This window comes from Polyodon spathula, unplaced genomic scaffold (assembly GCF_017654505.1).
Source record: "Polyodon spathula isolate WHYD16114869_AA unplaced genomic scaffold, ASM1765450v1 scaffolds_659, whole genome shotgun sequence".
Classification (NCBI taxonomy): Eukaryota; Metazoa; Chordata; class Actinopteri; order Acipenseriformes; family Polyodontidae; genus Polyodon; species Polyodon spathula.
The window spans coordinates 1-25,000 of NW_024472148.1; the positions used below are offsets into that span (position 1 = coordinate 1).

The 25,000-nt window shown below is 38.4% G+C and overlaps 2 protein-coding genes across 3 annotated transcripts; one reads left to right on the top strand and one right to left on the bottom strand.

Annotated features, from left to right (window-relative positions):
• Positions 1–2,433: 2,433 nt before the first annotated feature.
• Positions 2,434–5,935, top strand: LOC121308341 (S100P-binding protein-like). 2 transcript variants are annotated; one of them, XM_041240680.1, is made up of 4 exons: positions 2,434–2,771; positions 3,467–3,564; positions 4,602–4,701; positions 4,981–5,935. In XM_041240680.1, exons 1-4 carry the CDS (start codon positions 2,623–2,625, stop codon positions 5,123–5,125), a joined length of 492 nt encoding a protein of 163 aa, XP_041096614.1. In that variant the 5' UTR covers positions 2,434–2,622; the 3' UTR covers positions 5,126–5,935. The 2 variants fall into 2 exon arrangements, with proteins under 2 accessions (XP_041096614.1, XP_041096615.1); XM_041240681.1 differs by lacking the exons at positions 2,434–2,771; positions 3,467–3,564 and adding an exon at positions 3,965–4,058.
• A 5,711-nt stretch (positions 5,936–11,646) lies between these two features.
• On the bottom strand, positions 11,647–21,719 carry LOC121308340 (fibronectin type III domain-containing protein 5-like). The gene is made up of 6 exons (XM_041240679.1): positions 21,602–21,719; positions 20,840–20,955; positions 20,157–20,349; positions 15,810–15,899; positions 14,727–14,892; positions 11,647–12,835 (listed from the first exon to the last, which is right to left on the bottom strand). Exons 3-5 carry the CDS (start codon positions 20,338–20,340, stop codon positions 14,750–14,752), a joined length of 417 nt encoding a protein of 138 aa, XP_041096613.1. The 5' UTR covers positions 20,341–20,349; positions 20,840–20,955; positions 21,602–21,719; the 3' UTR covers positions 11,647–12,835; positions 14,727–14,749.
• Positions 21,720–25,000: the final 3,281 nt, after the last annotated feature.

The following is a 25,000-nucleotide window of genomic DNA, read 5'->3' on the forward strand; positions in this document are numbered from 1 at the left end:
AATGCGAGTTCATACATTGAAAACTATCTTGAACAGCTTGTGTGGTTTTGACGCACCTGCGTGGGCACTGACTGAAATTAAAATGACTTCCTTTATGGGAGGATAGGTACTGTTACTAATAATATTTGTGTTTTACAGGGCAGAAGTTTGTAACCTCACAGTTAGAAACAGAAGAGGATGGAATATGAGAACCAGACTGAAAGCCAGACCCTTGAATGTAAAACCAGACAAATTGAGACATTTAATTTGAACTGTGACTCTGGAAGCATTCCAGAGAAAGACTTTAGGTTTTCCCGAACAGTATTTTGTGAAAGCTCAGGTGGCAAGCTTATTAATTCTGATCTGCGAGACCCATTTTCTAATATAAAAATCGAAATCGTTAATATCCCGCTGCCCAGCAGCAAAAGACAGCTTGACGATTCCTTTCTGGAGGAGTCTTTTAAAACTCCTTTAAAGAAACATTTTATTTTATCCCCCTTTTTTAGCACCCCAGATGAACACCCTGCTTGCTCTCCTGGTTTCACAGGGGTCCTCGACCCCTGTCATTCGTTGCCCGTGGATCGCACCTTTAAATCTCCATCTGGCTCTGCACTGCAAAAAAGGAAAAAATCATGTGATGAAAATTTGCAAAAAAGGAAAAGATCACGTGATAAAAAATTGAAGTGTGTAGGAAGCAAGAGCAGCAGCTTGATATGTGTTTTAGATCCAGGTGCTGGTCTTCTGAAAAGGCTTGTCTCCACCCAAGGTGAGGAGTTGGAGCCCAGTTCTAGCTGCGATGCTCGGGCAAAGAAAAGTTACTGTCCTGTTTCAGTACAGTCTGATAAGAACCCTTCTGATCAACAACACCAGATTGAGTCTAAAGAACCAGAATTTGACTTTGATATTGACGAACTTCTGTGCCTGAGCCCGATTGAGTGTCACAGCCCCTACCAAGGGGTTGAAGAATTCATTGAAAGCTGTTACGGTTTTTATGAAGAGGGGAGTAGTGGTAAAGTAGGTGGTGAAGACCTAGAATCATATAGCTGTATCAAGGAAGAGGCACAGCAGATCGATGGCTCAAAGCAATGTCCTGACAGAGGCTATTTTTCAAAATCCTTCCACGAAGAAATGGAGCAATACATTGGAAATATCAGCAATGATCTTAAGAATGATCCACTTGCCTCCCTGCACCTCACTACCTCTTCAAGCCCTATAAAGCTGGGAAATGTGAAAATGGATTTTGAAAAAGCATGTGTTTCAGCTGGTGTCAGGCATGGTGGCGAAATCCAAATTAATATACAAAGTGCACCGTCTGTGAACACTTTTGAGAATGAAGCTTCGGTATGTAAAAATGTAATATTATTGGAGACAGAAGATAACACTGATGATGATAATGCGCTATACATCTGCGCTCCTGAACACCAATCTTCTGTTTGTATGAATGTATTGGAGACGAAAGATATTAGTTCAGCTGATGACGACCATGCATTCAATGATGGTTTGCCAGTGCACAAGTCTTCTGTATATGAGCTTTTGAAATTACAGGAAGCTTTAGATAGTCCCTATGATCATGCATCCAGTGGGACTGAATCTTCAGTTCGTACAAGTTTAACACTGAAGGAATCTGAAGTTGTCACTGATGATGATTTGCTTAACATCACTCAACTTGATGTCAAGGTAAAACTGTTTAGCATAGTTTGTGGGACAGGAGTGGCTCTATAATATAGTAAAGGCTAATTTTTTATTTATTTATTTTTTTAAACACATTTTTAGGCACTTGAGTTATTCATAGTTTGTAAGTGCTCCATTAAGACCTTTTCAAATTACTCTGCAGTTATCTTCTTACATCTGAGATTTATGATCAGAAATTGGACAACTAGTCCCACATTAGATCCACATCCTTACTTTGTGACTTTCTAGTTTATTAGAGAAAGTGTTTTGTGTGTTTAGGTACGTGTAAATGCATTACCACCTGATATCAAAGACCATGGTTACATGGTTAAATTTCGGACTGCCAGCCTAATGTAACATAAAATTTAATGGTACTAATCTGTGCCATTAAAATCTCTAACATTTTGTTTGACACCAAATTTTGTAATAGCTTGCCTAAGTTCTTTTTTTTGTTTTTTGTTTTTCTGCATTCGTCTAAACTGCCCTTGCTTTTTAAAAACAAAAGCAAATAATTGCTTGTGTTGTGTGAAATCCTGCACATAGCGAAGGCAAGCACGTTTGATCCTAAACTGTTCAACATGACAGGCTGCCAAAACATTAACGGAAAATGAAATGTCACAGAAGTGATGGCTTGCATTTTAAAGCGGGGAGTCATGTGTTTTTAAACTTCTGCCACTACCTCAAAGGTAATCATTTTAAGTTTCAATAAACAAAAAACGAGTTTATTACATCATACCTGGAGGTATTGCAACAAGTTTAGTGATGAGACTCCATAGTTATTGCCAATATAATTATTTTCTTTGGGCGTAGCGATCACGGAATATAATAAGGAAGGAAATGCTGGTGGCGTTTGCCTTTTATCAATGTTGTAACAACACTACTGTTCAGATTATATATGTAACGCAAGCCCCACCTGTCAAAATGACCCCTTTCTAGTTACCATTCATCTAACACGCATTCTGCTGAGGTAGAATGCTTTGTTCCATTTCTTACTTATGCCTTTCGATTTGTCAGGTAAGAACAGTGGTTGTGGTTCCAGAAAAAAGAAAAGCTTATGCTGAAAAGGCTGGGAAAAAAGAAGAAACAGTGGGCATCATTGATCCATTTTTTAGAAAAGAAAGGTATGCTTCCCCCATTTTACACAGTGATTCCAGGCAGATCAGTCTAATGGACTGCACCATTTGTTTCAGTATGTAATTCTCAAAAAACACTACAAATATACTTGTGCATTCCAGGATTACTTACTCTACCTCATTGGGTGAGGCGTAGAGGTGAGCTTGGATCCGTATTAGTGTCATTTATATTGCATATCAGTATTCAAAGTACTTGTTGATCAGTTCTCAGCCGATCATGGATGAGGTTGTGTTTGAAGAAATAGCCCTGCACACCGGAACAAAAGGTATTAGGACACACAGAACAAAGTACAAATGCATAGATACATAGAACACTGAACATCACCAGTGTAGCAGGGTATACTACTAACAGTCTAAAGATCTTGGTACCACTGCCTTTGAAGAATGTATTGGCCTAATTCAGTAAATAAGGGGCACCAGCAGGATTAATACAGTGTTAGAGGCCTTTCGACCTGCCACTGTTTAGATCTTTAAAATAGACCCCAGTATCTGGTTAGTTGCCATGCATTTCTGAAGATTGCTCTTGTCTGTTAAAATGAACAGCATATTTTTCCCTCATTAACCCAGTAGGTGACAGCATTTGCACATGCAGTACTGCGTTGTTTCATTTCGTGCAGGTACGTTATGCAGCGATAGCCTGGAAGAGCAGTTTCTGATGGTTTTTGTGCCCTCTTTCAATGCAGGGAGGTAATGTTTAAAGACACAGAGCTGGAACGGCAGAAGGAAATGTACTTGCAGTGTGTATCGGGCCACATTACAGATCATGATGAACAGAACCAAGGTGAGAATACGGCCCTGCTGTGCTTGCATTTCTAGGGGTGTGTGTTTCTCAAGGACATGCTGATCCACGTTAAACCCTAGAGCGATTCGTATTAGAGATTTTGTTTTTGTACAAGCCAGTTGTATTGCTGATATCAAGGAAATTGGCAGAGCTTGGGTTTCATACAGTGGTGTACAGATTAGCAAAGCAGAAAGACGGATAATAAACGTGCACAAAAAAAACGTATGTTTTTAATGATTAAGTTCACTTAGCTCGACAGAAGAGATTGTTCTCTTTCAAGGTAGTAGAGCATGCCATCTTGTAGATACTGAGGTGTCCCACCTCCTCTGTGGGTTGTACATAGTGTAATGTTCAGTGGGCGAGGTAAAGGGAACACGGTTGCAGAGTGCAAAAGCTCTTGCAGTCGGGAGTGTCAGTTTATTTGTGCCAGTCGTTTTAATTGTATGTTAGGGTAATGGTAATGCATACGTCCCAGTGTTCCTCAAGTTTAAAAGGTGGGTAGGATTTTGTTTGGGGGTTCTGTTGAGTCAAGGTGTTTTGTGGATAACCTCTTAATGAATTATTCTGTAAGGACATCTTTATCCATGTCTAGTTATAGTTTAGGGTTGAAGGTTTAAGTCGAAAAGCCAGTTTAACCATGGCAAATGCATGCAGTTTGAATTGTCAACCCTTTTATTGTGAAGTGTGCTTTACACCTGTATGCTGCACCTTCTTTCCATCATTGCACATGTACTCTGATGATGCAACCCTTGCAATATGAAGTATAACTTTAACAAAACAACCACTGTCCTTGCTGAAGAGCTTTTTATGGAGTAGTTATAAATGTATTTATTTTTTGCTTGAGCAGCCCGTCTATTTCCAAGACGTGTGTCTGACATGACTAATGGATGCTTTTCTGTTTATTTATTTTTTATATCCCGCCTTGATTAGGGATATTCTCAACTGAAAACATTTGGTTTAAATATCTTTCTGGGGTGATGAGCCATCATGCTTTTTTATATGTGTATAGCCATTTTTAACTGTTTTTTTCTTCTCAGGTGTGATGAATGAGTTGCTAAGCTTGATGAACACAGTGGCTCAGCAGGAGGGTAGAATAACTCGCAGGCAGTGGCAGCATCCCTCGGATCTTACGGCAAGGTAAGTAATATCGGATTCAAGCAGCACTTTGTTTAATCAGTTGCTAAACTTTTTTTCTTATGCTTTGTCATTTCTAAGCAAGCTTAATTTTGTATGTACTCCACACAGATTTCTCAACAACTTTTTTTTTTTTTTTTTTTATTTTATTTTTTTTCTCAAATAAAATTCAACCTATTCTCTGGTGGTGGGCTTGTCCCTTTTCGTCTATCTACAAACTAACCAAATCATGTGTGCCCAGAATGTGTACTATTTATCTTTTGCTGCATCCTTTCTCTGCAGAAACTACTCCAGTGGCACTGACAGGCTAGCTAATAAAATCAGTCTCCAGGACTGGCAAAGCAAGAACAGGAAATACTTTCGGCGGTTTGCTTCCATTCCAGACAAGTTTCAACGTAGCCAAGTTCCTCAAACAACGGCACTTTGAATCAGCTGTGTGGTTTTTTTCATGTATGGATTGTTTTATTTACTTTTTTTTTTTTTAATGTAATTTAAATTTAAATGTAAAGTTTTGTATGATTTTATTTTTGATGTCAGATATATGAAAATCGCAGTTCTTCATTCCTGACTATAGAGAAGGATCCACCATTATTAATGCAAAATGACTACTACTGTATCATGCAAGTATAATGCCAGTGACGTTGGGTAAGGAACCTTTAGTTAAGGGATGTGATAAGTTTGCAAACCTGCACGTGCAGTACTTTGAAAGTCAGCTATTCAGTAAGGAAATGTACTGCATGAGCTAACGTTTTAAATTGTTCAGTTATTTCAATATGGTAGTAACTGAGGACGTTCTCCCTCCCTGATTTTTTGAAGATAATTAATTCATTCAAGTTTGAAGTTGAGAAGCTATGCATAAGGACTTGCATTTATTCTCTTGTTAATGATATTGCAAGTTTGAAAATAAATACATGTTATGAAGTCCATGCGATTACTAACACGCTTGCCATTTAAATGATGTTAAAGACCCTGAGTGATACATTTGATTACAAGATTCATGACCTTCAAAAGTTCAGATGACTTTTCGATCTTTCTTTATTCCTATTGTATCGTCCCATGTAAATGAATCTGCAGAGTTATTCAACTTGTTTATTCATAAATTGAAGCACTTTTTTTATTTTAGTTTTTATTGTGGACCAAATTGTCCCAGTTTTTGTTTTTCAATTGTGTTTAAATTTATAAAATAAGAGTCGCATAATTACAGAAATGTACACTTTTAAAATAGTGTGTTTTTTGTTTTTTTAAGCTGCTAAGTAAAAACCACAAATAAAAACTCTTGAAAAAACTTTTGTTTTTTGAGGAATAATTTATTTTCTTTCAAACCATCTTGTGATTTTTTTTTTTTTTTTTTTTTTTTATGCAAATGTACTTTTACCTGCAAGTTGGTTGGTGTCCATTCTCATGATATTCATAAAGCACTAGCATGTAATAAATATCCTAGAGCTGCAAAGCATTGCCTGTGACGTTGCTTTGATTTGGATATCTTCGTCCTCAATTAGCCGTTTGGGTGAGCTGTTTGAGAATCTGCGTTTTAGTTTCCTCACCTTGAAATACGGATTTGGTTCTTTATGGTACTGTAAGGGTTAATTCCGTGTGCTGAAAGCAGAAAAATGAGAAACTCCCAGCTGCTGAACTGCACATTCTGCCAAGAGCAAGTATCTGCTGGCAGTGCAGTGACCTTCACAGCTGGCTACTTTTAAAACCCTCTCTGTTGAGAGAGTGAGTGGGAGAAAGCTGTAGTGTGTGCATGTGTGGGAGGACTGCCTGATTTGTTTTTCCAGAGTCGGGTGACGTACACATTTCGAAAAAGCACAAAGGTGTGATTAAACTTAAGCATGCTAATTAACTGCTAAGAGAACATTTCAAAACAGTTCTGCACAACAAAATAGCAGCCCCCTCCACGCAGGGTTTGTGTTTATTCCTCATGCACATGTGGAACAGAACTGCTCTGCAGTATTCTGAACTGAAATACCTGCTGCAGTTCAGTGTCAGGAGGAGATGGAAGAGAAAATGGCAAGCATGCTTGGGGGAGGGAGGGTCCAGCTGAAGGTATTGCATTTACTGAACTTGTGCTGAGTCATTTTAAAGTAATAGTGTGTGTGTGTGTGTGTGTGTGTGTGTGTGTGTGTGTATATATATATATATATATATATAAACAAGATTAACCATGCAACAAGTTGTTTCTTTATTTTTTGTATTTTTTTTGTAGTATTTATCAAGGGCCAGAGCGAACTGGTGTATAAACTTAATACTCAAGCAACTTCTACTTTATTTACGTAATTAGGTTCTTGTTTCTTGCACAAAACTGTGTACTGCATGTGACAAGTTCTGGCAGTGATCCAGTACTGGTTATACTGGGTTGGACTACCTCATGTAAAACGTGTTTTTAGGCAAGCTGTTGGGTCTTCAGGATGTTAACTGGGTGTTCACCCCCACTGGCTTAATAATAAGAATTAAAAATAGATTCTTACACCATCAAAGACTAGGTATGTGCCAGAGGAAATGATGCGCGTCATACTTAATGACTTTCAGCACAGGGGCTTTAGCTGAGTGACTTTATAATATTACGAAACTCCTGAAATCTACGCTGGCAAGAGCTTGGGATGCAGCAGCACACAGAGACGAGTTCAGTTACTCTTAAATGCACTTCCCACTAAATCAAACATGCTGTTAAAGCATCTCTGTAGAAATCAGATCCATTGGTGGGAAATGGAAAGCTTTGTAAACGCTTAAACACGTGTGCAGTAAAAGATCTTAAGGTTTATCCCGGATAAAACATACAAGCCTCTTAAATGAGGGATTCTTTAAATAGCTAGAGACATGCTTGTTGCATACATTTTGTTTTCTGAATCGATGACAATGTGAAAACAAGGGAGGAACAATGAATCTGTTGTTTTATAGATTCAATCACTTGTGTTCAAATAAAAACACATAGCTGCTTGAATCTAACATCTCCATCCAAACCAAAATGTTCAACATTATAATGATTATTTTAAAAATGTATTTTATTTTTATAAGGTGTTTTATTAGTCAGTTGAATTCAATATGTGAATGACTCGAGGTTTTTTTTTTTTTTTTAAATTCCAGCAGTTCTTGATTTTGGTTTTGCATTAACAAATCAATAAGCAGCAGCAAATTACTTTTGTGGTAATAAATGAATAAATAGACTGGCGTCTGTTTGAATTCACAGCCTCACTAATCTTAGGTTCACGTTAGAGAGAGCTATAGGATGGAGTTACTGAAATGATTAACCAATACTGAGGCAACAGAACTATGCATCCCTAAGAAACAAACAAAAAGAAACACTAACTTAAACATGGAGCTGTAGTGATGTTTAAGGGTAGAGACAAACCAAGATTCAATTCTAAGGCCCAGATTTGTTGCTCGTGCTGTTTCAGTAGCTGACTTTCCCAAATTTTAATAGAAATAACAATGCAGCGATATCTTCAGCACAATGAATGGGGCACCACGATGATGTCGCTAATCCTAATGATGTTAAAATCATTGGATTATCACTTATTTAATGATTTTCTTTTTTTTTAAAACCTCTGACGTTAACGTGAAGGTGCATCAATTGTGTAAACTGTATGACCTGCATATTATTGTTTTGAAATGTTATAAAAAAATTAAAAAAAAGAAACACCTTGATTTGAAAACATTAAATAACTTTATTAAATTTACATTTAATACATTATCAGGTTTATATACAGTCTTTAATAGAAAGTGTGTAATCTCATTGGTGCATATTAGCTGAACCATGCTAGCCCTCTTTGTAAAGCAGCTGGTATTATACATTACATACAGAGCAATATGAACAGCTCACTTTACATAATGCATTCCTTTATATTATCCATGCTTCTTCATACAACACCTGCTGTCATAACAGGTTAACATGTCAATATGCTTGCTTTCGTTATTTTCACTTTGCATTTTAAGGTCTGGCCAATGTGTTTTCTGGGAGCAAGAATTAAAGATACTGAGGATGTCAAAAAGAAAAGAAAAAGGTTGATTGGAGATTGCAACAAAAGAAAAACTGCCTTACCTCCAACCCAAACCACCATCTTTCTCAACTGGAGTTGCAACACCTGACCTCATATCCAGGGCCAGTGCGGGACCGCGCAGGCAATTTAACTGTGGAATCCTTTCGCTAGCTGTGGTGTTCCCGAGATCTCAGAGAAACCTGGAATGGGTCAAGCTGCTACGCAATAGAAGCACAGTGGAGCGGTAAATGCACGTTCTTTTGACCATGATAAGGATTTATATGCTTTGTGTTGTCTTGGAAGCGAGGAGCTGCCCTGATTGAACTAACAAGTACAAGTAATACTAAACACCAAATAGTGATTAGAAAATACCTTACTGACATGTGTGCTGTACATATTCCTGTATATATATATATATATATATATATATATATATATATATATATATATATATATTCAATTTACAGTAATTGCATACGTTTTGATATTTTTATACAAACATCCATAAATGTCAAGGTAATTTGGCTTCTGTTACAGACATACATGCAGCACAGGCCAGTCGGTCTATACAGTTTTCAGCATTGCTTCAATATGCTTTTTTTTATGGCTTTACAGTACTGATTCTAGCAGATACACGTTTTGGTATCCATTAGAAAGTGATAAATCAATGCGTACAGTACAGTCTAATTGTGCTTCGGAAGTGTATCCATTATACTTATTGCTATTCATTTGACCAGTTTCAGTAGCAGTTTCTCCAAAACTTGATTCACGCAATGTATCTGAAGCAAGTCCTCGCTCCTGCCAGGCCTTCCTAACTGCCTGTCATAAAACTGCAGCAGGAAAATCATTCATACATTTGAATAAGCGTGAAAATTACATTATTTTATGATGGTAAATGGGGGGAAAAAGCATTTGTTGATAGAAATGTGTTGGTTTAGATCCCCGTGGCGATTGATCTGCACACTAACCCAGATAGTCACTGGATGGATCGGAAACGGACAGTGCCCCCTACTGGCCTGGTGAGCTTGAGCGGGTGTCTGAAGGGGTAGTTAGCTCGCCAGCATCCCCCTAGCTTGCCTGGCTCAAACTTGCTTCCGTTTCTGCCTCTTTTTTTATCTCTCCACTGTAAAGAGCCTTTTTTAAACAGTCTGTTAATATGAGCTGCCACTTGGTGCACAGTGTTACGCACAAAGCTTGATGAGGCAAAGGCCTGCACTCGCAAAACACAGAAGCAGAAGAAAACTGTAAATTACTGAAAACATTCTGGTACAGTAGGAATGAAAGCAGAGGAAATACAAGTGACAAGGCAAGCTGCACATATCGTTTCCTCCCAAAGAAAATGCACAAATGTTCTTGTATATTTTTTTCTGAAATCAGGACCTTGTGCCTTGACGTGAACAGTTTTGTTTTCTTGTAATTGCTTTGTGCTGGGGGGGGGGTTGTGTTCTAGCCTCTAAACTAGAACACAACCATTAGCTTGGCCAATTGTCAGTGATTATAAAAATGAATCAAACCCCACTAACAGCAGAGAAGAATTCCCTTAACAGTTACCATGAGCTGGAGGCTTAATGCCAGTGCAGTGCCACTGATCAGCTTCCAACAAGGTCACAAGTCATTCCAAAACTAGTAGCAGGGTGCAGTCATATTAAACAGCCATCTGGACCTGGTGATGTGGGATCTCTCACTCTGACATAGTCCTGAAAAAAGAAAGTCTGTAATGAATGGCTACTGTATAGACCCTGTAAATAACATCATGCAGCTGGCTTTACCCAGCTTCCAGTACCATTGGAATAGCTAGGGCCAGTTTCATAGTGCACTGCTAGGCTGCTAGCTACTGCAGCAAGCTGTCTAATTAGGAGAGAATGATAACGTTTCGGAGAAATGCACTCAGCAAGCCTGTATGACAAATATTTTCTGTCATTTTTTAATTTTCTTTATGGGAGTGAATTGGGTTTAGCAGACTGCTACCTAGATCTGCTTTGTGAAACTAGCCCCTGGTGTACCATGAGGAAAGCCTAGCAGAACTATTGGTAGACATCAGCCTTTCCACAATGGTAACCCAATGGACTGAGAAGTTCAGAGAGGGTACCATGGTACTGCATTACAGCATACATAAAGGTATTAGTTTTATACTGCAGTTGACCAAAAAAAAAAAACTAGGCAAGTTTGCCATTTGTGTTTCCTTCTTAAACACCGATCTCTGCTGTAGTGGTCATGTTTGTACAGGCCCATGCATGTGTCACAGATGGAAAGTAACAGCTGACGTTGTGTGGATGGCCGGTGTTTTTGGTGCTGCCCACCTGATTGGGAGCAGGTGATGTTTTGTCCATTCAGTCACTTCCAACCTCTGCCCTGCTTGTCAGCGAACACTTGAGAACGAGCCAGCGCTGCTCCGATAGCAAAGGGGTCTTCACAGAATGAATTCTGTCTGCACCCTTCCACCTTTTCCTTTATATCAGAGTTGTCCAATCATGGTCCTGGAGAGCCATTCCCCACCAGGCTTAACAGATTAAATGAGATAAAGAACTTCTTCAGGTTCTGGGTGGAGGGTTAATTGGTTTAATTAAACAATTTAGAACAGGGTTGGAACAAAAGCCAGGACTGGAAGGGCTGGCTTTGGCCACCCCTGTTCTATATAACTATTTAGAAGGCGTGTTGGATCATTCCATCTCACAGGGAGAGGGGGAGTCAGAACGCACCACCATCACGACCAAAGAATGTCAGCACAGCAGAGTAGGACTGTAAGATAATGAAAACAGAGGTTCAAGGCCTTAGGAGAAATAATAATCAAAAACAAGTGTCGTGAAAAATTGAAAGGAGGATTATGCAGCTAAATCCTGTGCATTTTTTTTTTTTAAACCGTTTTCTGTAGTCCATGCTTTAGGTCATTGGCCTGAGGGTTATTGTATGCTGGGTAAAACCTATTCTCAGAATTCCTGTGGAAATTATTACTTATTGCAGACATGTAGAACAGCAAGGGTTTTTTATTCAGCCTTAGAAGTGAAATCAAACGTACAGGTTTCCCCAGAGGAGACCTCAAAGAAAACAGCGGCCAGCAGACACTGGAGTCAAGTGTGCCAAGGCCAAATAAAGCAGATTTCCTCATGTTACCAGAAGCACGAATCTCAACCTGTTTAGATCATTAAAGACAAAAGAGTAGAACCTAGATGCCTTAAAAATCAAGGCACCTTGTTGTGATATATTAGCTAAACACTGTTCAAAAACAATGACGAGAGATCGCAAATGATTATCCAAGATTTTTAAAATCAAGATTTTCATCAAACCATCAGGCATCTTTTTTAAAATAATAATAATAATAATAATAATAATAATAATAATAATAATAATAGTAATGAAGTTTAAGGATAATACTCTGTAAATACTGTCAATGTGTGTGCTTTTCAAGAGAATTAACTCTTAAGTGCTGGAGAGTTTTTTTTTTTTTTTACAGATAAAAATAAAAACAAAAAACTTACTGACAAATACTTGAAAGATTTCTTTTGAAATGCAATAAAATAAATAAATAAATAAATAACCACAAAAACACTGATTAGTAATGCTTATAACAAAATGTGTAAAAGTATGAATCTGGAGAGTCCTGTAGGACATAAAAAGCAAGCCCAAGCGATTGCTGTAGGTGAACTAGGCGTCCTGAAAATGTTCTCGCCGCAAGCATCAGAACCAATCAGAAGCAGACTTGTTAATTGGTCTTCTCAGAATTCCTTGCTTGTCCGGAGCTTAGCAATCATGGTACAGTTAGAATTAGACAATAAATAATCAAGCACAGTGTTTTGAGTAGCAACACTAACGATGAATATTGGCAGTTCTTCTTCCACACACTATGAGGTGTACTGTATGTGAGTATGCTCATGTAGGCTTTTGTTTTCCTCTTGATTAAAGCATGACTTAATTAAAACTGTTAAGGGGTCACGCCAACGTAGACGTCTCTGCTCCACCCGCTCCACCTTCCTGCTGCTTCCTTCTCTTGTAAACTTCCAGACAGGGCAATTCCCAGGGCGAAGCTTCTCTGTCTCTGCTGCTGCTGCCTCAAAGCATTTTGTACCAGGCTGTGCCTGCTGGGCAAACTCCTTCTTGTAGACAAGGAGAGCAGTCAGGCTTTGATGATGTTTCATGGATGGCTTGTTGTTTTAAGGGAACTGGAAAGGGAAAAGCAAAACAAGTTAGATGTATAAGTCTACCGTACAAAGAACTTGATATGCACAGTTCAAGCATGGCATTCTGGCTATGCAATGTGCAGCGTTGAGTGATGCACCGCTGTTGCATGCAATGCAGACAAGCCCGACTATTTTGCATTGTTGTTAAGATGCTCGCTTGTGGTGCGCGGGGTCGCTGGTTCACGCCCAGCCTTTGCCATGTTACGCCTAGGGTCTGAGGGCAGGTGCACTGTATGTCAAACCGATCTAACACTTAAAGGATATTGGTGTATAGGATGGGAATACTGCTACAAGTGACAGCTAGAAATGAAATATTGCCTGTGGAAGTTTTAGTTATTTAGCCTTGTGCAATTTTGCTAATTAAGGCCATAACATACTTTGCATTAATTTTGTGATTTGAGTGCCACGGCAACACCAGTATGTGGTTAACATTAAAATATATTTTTTAAGATATAATTGTACAGGTTAGCATTTAAACATACTGAAGCCCTATCACTGTATACATTTTCATAAAATCCATGCTGAAAATATGCTCCTTGGAATTCGCATTCATACCCTCTTTACACCAGACACCTTGTCATCTATTATTCTCTACAAGCTGAATTACCAAGCAAATGACGTAGTAGGCATTGTTAATATAACTAGATTGTGATCAGAGGAGGCATTAGTACAGTAACTTCAAAAGCCTGATTGAAGTGCCATCTGCAAATCTTTTTCATTTATCAGAAGCTGACATAAAAAAAATGCAGTTAAGGATCCCTTCATTCATAAATTGTATGCATATATGCGCAAAACAGATTTCTGTCAGCTAGAATGGGCCTTATTGCATATCCAGAATAAATGCCCTAGATCAGAATGCCTGTCTGTCTGGAATCATAGGTACATTCAACCCTGTAGGAAAAATCTATATTCCTACAGTCTAGCAGACAAGTGGGTCCTAGAGTGTAACCCTATTGGGACTCATTTGGTGAAGCTCTGAGAGCTTTTCAGCAGAATATGCAGCTAACTTCCCAGCTAACATATCCTCCAGTACACTGTTGTGGGTTTAGTCTAGCATTTGAAAATCTGAAATAATGGGACAAATGTGCATTTAGTCTGTAAACTTGTAAGAGGCTTTCAAAAAGAAACTCGAGTCTTGGCAATTATTGCATTTCAATAACTCATCATGACTTTCCAGTACATTTTATTCACTGGCCCATGGGACTTGTAGTTGTTCAACAGAACAATTGCACACTCCAAATATTGAGCTCTCCTTCCTTAATGACAGCAATTCATTACAGCAGGTACAGGCAGCTTGCTGCAAAGGTAATGAATAGATCATATCGGCTGTGTGTATTTGCAGGAACGAGAGAGGATTGAATATGTCAACATTACAATCAAGTCATTCTCCAGTTTTTTTTTGCTAGTGCTGGTATTCAATTATATTTATCCAGCCCATTTAGAAGCAGCTGGATAAATGTGAATTGAGAAGTTGGACAGGTAAGTTTTTATAATATGCCTCAGACTTTTTTTATCAAGCTTTAGATCACTCAGAAGTCAATTCTTGGTCTGACTTTGTATTTAATTTCTGTCTTCAGATGGACCATAAATGCTACATGCTTTTCAAAGTCAAACCGTCATTTTATTTGTAGAAATCAGACGCGTTTTATAGCAAACTTCATATCGGAAGAAATAATCAGATGGCGATGGCTGGAAGATTTAGCCAAAAAAAAAAAAAGATTTTCAAAGGTCTTGTTTTCACAAAGCTGGTTGAGGTTTAAAAGAGTCCTTATCTAAATAATACAAGTGATAGAGCACTAAATAAATGGGTTTCCAAATACTGTGGATTTCCAAGGTGTGGTTTTTAGACATGTCGAATAAATGGAAGATTCACCTGCCCTGAAGCGTGCGAGGGGCCTATACCTTGCTCCTCAGCAACCCTCCAGTCGGATGCTCTGGCGTGCTGCACTCGGACTCCGAGTTCTTGGCTTTATCCTTGTTGTTGTTTGGTTCATTGTCTTTGATGATGTCATATTGCCTGCAGAACAGGACAATCACACCTGCCCAAGACAATTCAAACACATCAGTTTTCTTTAAAGTCTTGAACCCGCCCGGTTGAACAGAAATTCAATTTTTTTTTAAATATATATACTGTCTCTCGTTCTTGGCTATTTGAAGATTTGTATCAGCTCCTAAAATAAAAGGGTATGTGTCGCTGCTTGTAAAGTATAAAGCAATTTAAACAACTGGATTCTACTCTGGTTTATTCTCTTTAGACACTAGCGTCTGATCAATTGATTAAAACAGTAGTAAATGTAAACACCACAGAGATAATTTGCATTTGTGTACCAAGGTCATTCAAATCAAGGATCTGGCAGTTTGCTTCTGCATGTAAAAACATGTAAATGCCAGAGAGGGTGTTTCACTCTGTGTTATAAAGGGTGTTGGTGTTTAGAGACCCCAATGTTTAGATCAATTAAATAGACCCCAATGAGTTGAGAATAGCATGCTATGTATGTGACTAGAGAATTATATTAAAACAGTGGCCATACTTTAGTTTAAGGATCAATTGATAATAATAAAAAAAATGTATAATGGGTTTTATGATTATTAACAAGCAACATTTTATTATAACATTGTAATAACACAGTACTAGGGTTATGCTTGTTCTTATAATGTTTTAGTTTATTACAGATACCTTAGTTGCATCATTTCTTTTAAACTACGTTGCAATACCCTATTATATTTTTATTAACTGTCTAATACTGTTTCTTTTACATATCTATTTATCACGTATTGATGACTGTTTATAATAAACCCTTATTGTGTATCTACAAGAGATTTGAATCATTTTCTTATAATTCACAGGTATAATTTCAGTGTTTTTTGTAACAGAATTCCCACTTCAGTTTATTGTTCAGCTTTTATTAAACAGACTGCAAAAGAAGCGTGAAACACAGTACGAAAAGACACCCACCTGCCCACATGATTAATACCACCACGATGATAATCATTTCTCCCGCTCGCAGCTGCGTGCTGTTTCCAACCTCCAGCATCGTCACCTCATCTGTGGAATAAAAAAAAAAACACCAGCAATGCAGTGCTGCTGGACAGCTGGCCCCGCGAACCCAGGAGCGAGACGCCTCTTCCCTAAATCACGTTGACAGCAAGTGATCGCCATTGGCGTCTTTCACAAGCGTATTTCTGAAGCCAGGTGAACACTCATTGTTTAGGGGGTGTGGCTGCAGGTGTTTTGACCTTGCTTCTTTATTGATAACACCCTTTGCTGGTTTAATGATCAATATACCCAGTGAGTGCCCAGTACTATCAAATGATTTCCAGAACACAGCGATCAGAACAGGGGTAGAACGACTACAGAGTCGAATAGGCAACCAGACGGCACTTTAAAAACAGTATTAATAAACAATGTATATGATAATGTCTGGTGCTCTGCTTGTGAATGCACTGTTCCATAACACTTTGCCATTTGTGCTCTGTGTAGTTATATGAAGTCAGTAATATGAGTGATGTTACTACACTATAGAGGTTAATTTGTATATTAACTACTCTTTCTTGTCATTGTTTCCCTTTAAAATCCTCAAAACCAAGTCAATTACCACCTCAATTAAAGACTGGGAAGTCTGCAACTGCCATCAATTACACAGTAAGAGAGGAATGTCTATAATTAGAATTGGAAAATGATATCATATGAAGCCCTGGCTAATGTAACGTGACAAATTCTCCATCATCTAAAGAAGCCAGCGTGTGCTTATACTTGGGAATTTCATTGCAGACACATCATGCAAGAAAGGGTAAATTAACAAGGCTTTTTAAAAATGATGTGCTGCTAAATAAACTGCAGAGAACAGGTTGCATGTAAATGTGGTTTATGGAAGAAATAAATTAAAGACAAGAATCAATAGGGTTTTATTAAATTTTGCACGCTTGGTAATGTTTTACCAGTTTATTGGTGCTGTGTATTTGCATAGTAGTTACTTCGTAAATACACGTGCACTTACACATCATCCCAGTGTTGTTATGCATAGTTACACTGTACTTAATGTCCAAATCTCTAACCCCACTGTATGTCGAACCTCTGGCCCCAGCCTCTCTCTCTCCTGTGCATTTGCCCAGGAGAAGCTCCTTCATATTAACATTTCAAGCCTGGCTTCAAAGCCAGATGTTACGCAGAAACAAAGGCTGCTGAAGAGAGACCTGTGAGAATTCCATCCCGAGAAAGCTCAAGAATGAACACGGCATGAACTCATAACGGAGCCACACCTCTATTGAATCTGGCAAAACTCAACTCAGCCGGCATTTACCACAACCGGTTTGGAAACACATTCAAGCAATGGTTGCAACTTCATAACGCACTCTGCCTGAATACCATTTTGAATTCAGCTGTACATTATGGTAACAGCAATAGAGGTCCATTAACCCATAAGCAGGTGTGTTTCTGAACAATACTGAACATAAAGCGGGGGCAGCACAGTCTTCCAGTTTACAAATAATGAAGTGATAAGCTAACAGAGTGGAGTGCGTGTATTTGTGTAATTGAAGTACTGTACTAGTAAAGCACTTTCACCAATGGTGATATTATATATGGCCTGTAGCAAAACAGTAACTGTACCCCACTGAAATTTATGTTGAATCACAATGTAATCAGAGCTTTATTTGTTCAGCTCGGGTGATAACAAGATGAATTAATGTTGGCGATGGACACTAGGCATTTAGCAGTTCTGTAATAAGTGTTAATAGAGACATTTTCTCAACAGCTGATACATAGAGCAAACCCTGAAACATGTATCTTGCATTGCCAAGCCTGTGTGTGTGTGTGTGTGTGTAAGAGGGAATAGAGACAGCCTTGCAAGATGATTCGTTGTGATGTGAGCTGCTGTTATGGACCCCTTGTGCTCAGTGGAAAGCACTGAGATATATAAAAAAAAAACAGATTAAAATTGTCGAGTCTCAGGATGTAGCTTTGGAGTGAACTCCAGAAAAACGGCTTAATCCTGGATTACAATACAGCCCGGAATGAATTCAAAACCAGCCCTCTGCAGGGTTTGCCAGTGATTTCAATCCCTGGAACCCTTCAAGGGATCAGGGGGTTAGCATTGCCTCATTTGTATTATTACTGTGTCAGGTATCGTTGCCCTTTGCTTGATACCCCGAAGAGCAGTGGAGAAACTCTACGAACGGAAACTTTACTTTACTTTACTTTACTTTAACGGAAACACTTTACTGACGTATACTTTTAATTTAGGGACCTTTCTTATTAGTCTAAAAATTGTACTGGCCGTTTTTTTTTTTTTTTTTTTTTCTTTTGCAGTGGACATTTAGAGTCAAGTAGACAACACCTTTTTGGGCTAGATTCTCAAGGCTATTTACTCCAAAATGTCATTAGCACAATTTGTTTTTCAGATTGTGAAAAAAAACCCTGATAAACTGACCAAATAAATAATTAACATCCCAGACATTACATTCAGTGGCTTGTAAGTAGCATGACGTCGTTTCGTATTCGTTTTAGAATTGCAATTGATTTTATTTCCCTTGTGATAATAATGATTTGCAGTAAATAGCTTCGACAATCCAGCCCTGACATGACCAAAGCATCTAGTTGAAACATTTGTCTGCTTGGTTAAGGGATGGATTCAGTAACGTTTTTCTTTTAGAGGGCACATACACCTCCTCTGTCATTTATTACAGTAACTAAAATTAAATTGCATGTAAGAATAACACATTACAGAGAGGAATATTCAAGCTGCCTCGTTTGAAAAGCAGTGTGTTCTTCATCCGCAACTGTGAGAGGTCACATATTCTCCAAGCCCATACATTATCCAGATTCTCTCCTGTGTGCTAATTATCCATTTGGTTACAATAACAGGCTCTGATTTAATTCCTTAAGCTTAATTCTCTGTCTTTTGACAACAACCCAGCAATAAATGAAATATTTACATCCTGTAATTTCATTAAAGTAACGAGCACGTCTCTATTTATTATAGCATGTCTACTCCTACCAGATTATAACTAATTTCATTATGTTGTTGTTACGCTAGACCGTTCTTCCTTTATGAATATCTAGCAACTTCTTTGAAATCATATACATTTATGCACACTAGTATGTGTACAAAGACCTCCAATCTTAGAGGTTATGTTAAGCCTTATGAATTCAATGTTTTGGCTAGTGTATTCATCAAACTGCAAAAAAAAAAAAAAAACACACAAAAAAAACACACACAGTACCACCTTATAAATTACTCAAATGAAATGGCTGTTGATGTTCATTGATGTATATTTAATTATACATGTGTTTTGCACACATGACCTACTTTAACAACCTCAATATCTCACTGTGTAGTTTCATGCTGGAAATCCTTTGTAAAAAACATTTTCTTTCATGGTGTTGCATATGGGGGAGTGAGGGGGATCCAGGAGGCAATTATAGCACCAGGATTATTTAAAACACACTGTATTCTAGTTAATTGATATATAATATAATATATATAATAATATATATATATATATATATATATATATTCCGATATAATATATATATATATAATATATATATATATATATATATATATATATATATATATAATAGTGACAAAGTGTCCTAGTTTGTAAAAAGAACATCTCTCAATATGATCTCTTTTGGTTTTGGAAGTGGTTTAATGAATACAAAGCCTTGGGTGATTTGGTTTGAAAAACAATTCTTCTATGGGATTACAAGAACATTTTCCAGGGAAGCAGCTGGAAAGGGAACCTATCACAATAGGGCTGCATGCATTGATCACTGGATTGCAGTACCTCTGTTTAAAATAACCAGCAAATTTAAATACTAATGCAGTTCTAGCATTCAGAACTGGCATTCCTTCGGATGCTGACCTTGTGACCAGTGTGATACCAATAATAATGTTCAGAAAGCTGTCATGACGTTAGCTAGAAGTTTATCTGACATCACCTTTGAGAGCAGCGGGCAGATCAAGCAAACCGATGGCTAAAACTGCAGAAACCTTGAAAGAGCATGAAGTTGCTAGCATGCAAGGATTGCTCATCTCGTTAAACCCCTTCGATTCACCAATGGAGCTTTATCTTGGTCTATTACCAGATCGTAAAAACTGGTGTGGGCTCAGTTGCTATGCCCAATGACCAAACAGACCAAACAGGTTCTGCACAAAGTTTAAATGTAAAATGCAAAGCCACTGCTACACATTTCATTCACGCGGCTTGTTTCCCCCATCGAGTTAATAAAAGAACAGCCTAATAAAATAAGCAGGATTGCTTTGACACCTCTCAGTACACTGCCCTGCATGCTCTGTACCTTTGCTTTTGGATTGCTGCTTCTCTGCTTCCTTCAGCGTCCTGAAGAGCACGGGGTCGCTGGCCGGGCTGGTCCCGCTCAGACTGATGGACTGGACATGGACGAGGTACTCAGTGTCCTGCTCCAGATCCCACAGAGTGCAGGACCGAGTGGTGGTGTTCACCTCCTGAATGAAGCGCAGCATGTCCTTCTTCTAGAGACAGGGGACAAAAATCTTATCAACATTTCCACTTCTTATCGGATGTCTGAGAAGAGCAAATATGGGTACCGACAGTTCCTGTGTGTGTGTGTACAGTACAGCTCTGCTAGGCTCTGCTTGCTTCATGCAACAGTTAATATGTGGACTATACTGCACCTAAACAAACAAGCAAAAGAGCAGCCTCATCATACAGCTCTAATGTTTAATAAACAACACAATAACCAATCAATTTCCTTGAACATACTGTAGCCAAAACTCCAGTCCATTGTTATACGTTCCTTGCAGAACACACATGCTCACAATGAGACATCAAGAACCATATTACCGAAGACAAGTCAGTGCCAATTCTGTTAAAGCTGGAAACACTGTCCCTGCCGGCTCCCTGTCCTGTCAGTCTCTAATTGCTAACAGCAGGAGAGGTGCAAAGAGTGTTGAGAATCTAGTTCCCACTGGCTTTCAACGGGAAGGCACTGCTCACACTAACCTGTTGTGAGATTGCGAAGCCGATGACAATGTCCGCATCCAGGGTGTCCCATGTCACCTCGGCAGAGTTCGCCTTCAGATGTTTGATCGTGACATTGACGGGGGCAGTCGGGCTGTCTGAAACGAGCGAGAAAGAAAAATCAACAAAACAAACAAACAAGCAAATAAACACATTTTCTGGTTTCAGAATAATGTAGAAAGCAGCTTTGATGACCAAAGTGGTACGGAAGCTCTGGGCTTTTTGCTAACTCTTGGCGAAAGCGATTTTTTATAATTACTGCCTGACAGTAAGAAGTGAAGTTTTTTTTTTTTTACTATTGAAAAGCTCAACAAATATGACTCCCAGATCTGTATTGAGCTTGGGAATCTGGGAGAATGCTACAAGAATAAATCATATCCATATATTGTTATATAATATTGTGAGTGAGCCAGGATTTGAACCGGGACCTCCTGGTTACAGGACCTTTTCTTTAAACACTGGATCACACCGCCTCCAGAAAACATAGTACTGCTTTAGCATTTAAAAAAGAAGCTTCTCAAGACCTAGCCCACGAGCCAACATCTCAGAGAGCAAGTGAAATATATATTTAACCATAGCCAACACTTGAAACCAGGATGAGAGACACTGTTGTAAATTAAGTTGTGTTGTGTTTTAGTTACAGTCACTGTTTTAATTATCTGAATATTTATCATTTACCACTTCCTGAAAAGAGAGTACGGACTACAAATGGAAAAATACTTTAAATATATTTGTTCTACAAACCCTGTTATTCTGGTTGGGACCTCCTGGTCATGTGAATAGGAGGGTTTCACTATAAAAGTTGGTAGTGCCTGTTTCTCAAGGCTGAGAGGAAGTACTGGTTACTGAGCAGTGACGAGTGACAAGAGAAGAGGGAAGAGTGAAGAGGGAGGAGAGAAGAGAGAAAGAGTGGAGAGAAGAATAAAGAGAGAAAGGAGAAAACAAATGTTTTAGTGTTAGTTTTAGTATTGTTTTGATTAAATGCTATTTTAAAAATGGACTTATTTTCTGCTCCTGAAGAACTCTGCTTGTCCTGGTGCCGATCTCTCACACTTCTGTAGTAACGCTGTTAACCCCAATGTATCAGTTATGCTACACTGGAAAATAAAATCCTAAAACTTTCCACAGAACTCCTCGGCATTTGTGAAACTTTGCTGTTTCTTATTAAAAATTGTTTAATTGATCCTAGCAATCCTTTTTTTGGGATTTAACAGTTTTTTGGTTTTTTTCTGTACCACACAAACTCTTTAATTTTTTTTAAAATACATTTTCAAACGCACAGCTCATTTCCCTTGATGGAAACTGCAATCAGCCCCCTCGGGTATCGCAAATAATCATTTCTAATGAGGGTCGCCATTTGCATATTGCAGAAAGTTGTTTTTGCATTACACGCAACGGTGCTCCCCTGAAGAAAACAGTAGCGTTTTGATTGCCTTTGAGATGCATCCCATTTAAATATATGAAATGCTCTGCTGAATCTCACCCTGGGGAAGTTAAAGAACTCCATCTGCTTTTGCTTCAGATTCTTTTTTCTTAAATCATTTTATCTGAAGTCAGCCTCCCCACTATTCAAACACTATTGTATCCTTGTGGAACACGAGTTTATGCACAGTCTGGGATTTCTAGTAACTTCCCTGAGACCTGAAAGTAATTCAAAATGATCTTCATTGATATGTAACAGCAACAAGACTCTTTTCGTCACATTACCAAGAAAATAATAAGACACTTGCGTTGCCTGACTATTGCTAATTGTCCCACAATCCCTGGTTACTGCTCTCTGACTGTGGAAGATGATGGCTGCTGAGGCTTGGGGAAGATGATGGCTGCAGAGGCTTGGGGAAGATGATGGCTGCAGAGAACTGCCACATCTGAAAGGTTGAATGTTTGGCATGCCACACTTTAAAATTAAAATCTAAAACTTTCCACAGAACTCCTCTGCATTTGTGAAACTTTGTTGCTTTCTGTTGCATGCAGAAACGCGTCATGCTCCAGCTCTCTGCGGGTTTGAGTGCAGTTCCATTGTGGGATATATTTGCACTCTAAAGCCTGTAAGATTGAGGCTATACTTTTAGAGAATCCACCAATGAAAGGGGCTTTTCACAATCTTAAATAGCCTGAAAGAGCACAGAATCTCACCCGCTGAATAAAGATTCAAAGCCGAAAGCAGCAGAATCTCTTATTATTATTATTATTATTATTATTATTATTATTATTATTATTATTATTATTATTATTATTATATGATCTGATTAACATATTTACATTTAGATATGAATTACACTTGAAGATGGGAGATGCATTCCATTCACTGGTGTCTGTACACTGCATCGCTCCCTGTTTTATCCTGTGCACAGCTCTGCTCTTGTTCTCCAGTTAGTCTACACCCCCTTGAGTATGATAAGTTACAGACGCATGACTGTCAGCCCGCTTAAAAACCTGCTTACCACAACAGCACACCGAACTACAGCTCTTGACACTAACCAAAGCACCACACTGTATTACAGTCATATAAATAACATCTTGAGGCTCTGTTATAGCTGGGTGCGCACCACATCAATATCACATGAATCACTCTTAATTAACACCTGGGGTAATTACACACTGCTTCAGAGAAGTACTTTATCCCCTTTGTAACCCCAAGGATAACACTTTTTATTGACAGCTGCAGCCATTATTGTTTTTATTATTAACCCACAGTAGGTGATGAAAAGTCTCAATGGACATGCACACTAAAAGACAAGAATCCAGGTCCAACACTTACTCACTGATTGCAGGAACGTATATATTTATAGACAGGTAGTTATTCATAACAATTAAACACTCTAGAGCTGCATTTAATTAAATACAATTATGCTTTTGTTTCTTTTGGTATTTCTATAGACAGATAGTCTTTGTACAGGATAGATCACACCAGTGCCAAATAAACATTTCAATTGTTCATGCAACCTTTACACAGCAAACCTGGTATCTTTTTTTTTAAAGATTCCAGTAATTTTCCAGCTGCCTTGAAGTTCAGAAGCCCTTGAAAACTTCTTACTAGCACACTTAGTGTTTCTTTAAACCTCCCTTTCCCCAGCCGCTGCTGATAAATCATCTGCAGAGAGTACCCAGGGATCAGCATTGCTTGGTTCTGAAGTGTACAACTGCCATGTGGTGTCAGCTGTTAATACGATTTTACAAGAGGATGCAATCAAGACGACCCTTAAAAACTGAGATCCTATCTGAACAGCTGGAACTCCTTTGGCTATATTATTAAGTACCAGCATTACAGTTATCAGAGACGCTATGCTCCATGTCTATTGCAGGCTTTCAGGGACAAAAAATAGTGTGGTAAGACTATAGTAAATTACTACAGTTTGCAGGAAAAAAACTACTGAAAAAGTTATAGTTAAACTCTGTAGTAGCTTTCTACTAGAGCAGATTTTCCTTTCGATTCTATGAATGTTTCTTTAATCAGCATATTGCTCATCAATAGTTAATCTTCTACCACACACACACACACAATACTGCAGTATACACTATATCTTCCTATAATACACTACAGTATATTATAGTAAACTATTGTGGGTTTGGACTGTGCTATAACATTTTCATCTGGGATCCCATGTGATACAGTAAGCCTGTTTCATTTTTTATCAGGCATTTGGCAGAGCGAGACCTCTGACGAGATCGTTGCAGGAGGTAACCGATTCTTTCTTTGACTATATATATAAATAGGGGCGTTGATATGTCGATGGTTTTACACACAACTGTTTAAACCACTTACTGTAATTGCAAGACTAGCGATAACTCAAGATGACAGGTACTTGCACGGCTGTGAACCAGTGTAAAAATTCATGGCAATTTAATAACCATTCACCAGAAGTGAATTCAATAATGCTTTATCTTCGTCTGCCACTGGGACTGAGTTGAAAGTGTTCTGAAATCAGCACCACTCGTTTCCATTGCCTGCAGACCAAGATCAAATCGGTTTGAACTAGGACTGGGATTTTGGGTTAACAGAAACGCAGAAAACAAACATGTAGCCAGCAAGAAAAGCTGTCAAATAACTATCCTATCATAGAGTGGGTGAAAAATAGACAGGGTAGAGATAGGAATTGTGTCATGTCACCATGGCTCTGTGCAATTCAGTGTTGACATAAG

Bases quoted from the DNA above. Each gene is read 5' to 3' on its own strand.
- LOC121308341 (XM_041240680.1), top strand. From the start codon at position 2,623: ATGCTTTGTTCCATTTCTTACTTATGCCTTTCGATTTGTCAGGTAAGA. The intron at 2,772-3,466 runs GTATGCTTCCCC...CTTTCAATGCAG, and splicing joins CCATTTTTTAGAAAAGAAAG to GGAGGTAATGTTTAAAGACA. The intron at 4,702-4,980 runs GTAAGTAATATC...CTTTCTCTGCAG, and splicing joins CCCTCGGATCTTACGGCAAG to AAACTACTCCAGTGGCACTG.
- LOC121308340 (XM_041240679.1), bottom strand. From the start codon at position 20,340: ATGCTGCGCTTCATTCAGGAGGTGAACACCACCACTCGGTCCTGCACT. The intron at 15,900-20,156 runs GTACAGAGCATG...TTTATTCCACAG, and splicing joins GCAGCAATCCAAAAGCAAAG to ATGAGGTGACGATGCTGGAG. The intron at 14,893-15,809 runs GTGGGTGTCTTT...TGTCTTGGGCAG, and splicing joins GGTATTAATCATGTGGGCAG to GTGTGATTGTCCTGTTCTGC.